Source organism: Corvus brachyrhynchos, unplaced genomic scaffold (genome assembly GCF_000691975.1).
Source record: "Corvus brachyrhynchos isolate BGI_N302 unplaced genomic scaffold, ASM69197v1 scaffold72, whole genome shotgun sequence".
NCBI classification, from domain to species: Eukaryota; Metazoa; Chordata; class Aves; order Passeriformes; family Corvidae; genus Corvus; species Corvus brachyrhynchos.
In genome coordinates this window covers 2,048,350-2,049,230 of record NW_008236763.1, presented here as the reverse complement: position 1 = coordinate 2,049,230, position 881 = coordinate 2,048,350, and the positions used below count along the sequence as shown (strand labels likewise).

At 64.7% G+C, this 881-nt stretch overlaps 1 protein-coding gene across 1 annotated transcript in view; it reads left to right on the top strand.

The window, feature by feature from the left end:
* The first annotated feature begins 4 nt into the window (after window positions 1-4).
* REN (renin) overlaps window positions 5-881 on the top strand; it is a 4,306-nt gene continuing 3,429 nt past the window's right edge. Inside the window, exons 1-3 of the mRNA XM_017727249.1 lie at window positions 5-145; window positions 282-405; window positions 652-876. Coding sequence (XP_017582738.1) covers window positions 5-145; window positions 282-405; window positions 652-876 — 490 coding nt within the window. The remainder of the gene's footprint in view (window positions 146-281; window positions 406-651; window positions 877-881) is intronic.

Genomic DNA, 881 nt, shown 5'->3' with positions numbered 1-881 from the left:
GAGGATGCCCTCCATCCGCCAGACGCTGCACGAGATGGGGGTGAAGGTGTGGGAGGTGTTCCCGGAGCTGCGCCGGGGCACACGCGGCGGAGGGGACGGTCCCCGCAACGGGACCGCTCCCACCCTCCTCACCAACTACCTGGACGTGAGTGTGTCCCCGCCCGGGGGAGGATTTGTCACCCCGATGTCACCCCAGTGTCACCCGGCAGCCCCAGCTCGGCTCGGTGGGAGCCCTCTCCCTGCCCGAGCTGCGCCCCAGGGATGCTCCCCGTCCCCTCCAGACCCAATATTTCGGTGAGATCAGCATCGGGACCCCCGCGCAGACCTTCAAGGTGGTGTTTGACACGGGCTCGGCCAACCTGTGGGTGCCATCCTACAAGTGCTCCCCCCTCTACAGCGCCTGTGGTGAGTAGGGGGGCACGGCCGGGGCTGGGGCTGACCCCACAAAACCTCAGCGACCCCCGGGCTGCTCAGAGAGGGCTGGGGGGGGGAGGGTCTCTTTTTTGACAGATTTTTTCATGGGGGGGTCTCTCTGTTGATATCCCAACCCCTGGCATTGAGGCGGGGTAGGTTCATTACACCCCAGCGGATTTTGGGGAGAGCAGAGATGCTCTGTGCCCCTCTGGGATGCCCCTTTTCCCCCGTTCCCAGTGTCCCACAGCCGCTACGACTCCTCCAAGTCGCGCACCTACATCGCCAACGGCACCGGCTTCGCCATCCGCTACGGCACCGGCAGCGTCAAAGGCGTCCTCAGCCAGGACATCGTCATGGTGAGCCCTGGAATCCACAAAATCCACAAAATCCACAAAATCCACACACCCGGAGCCGCTGGCTCAGCCAGGAGACACGTGGGGGGGGTTTTTTGGGGGGGCTGGGGTCAG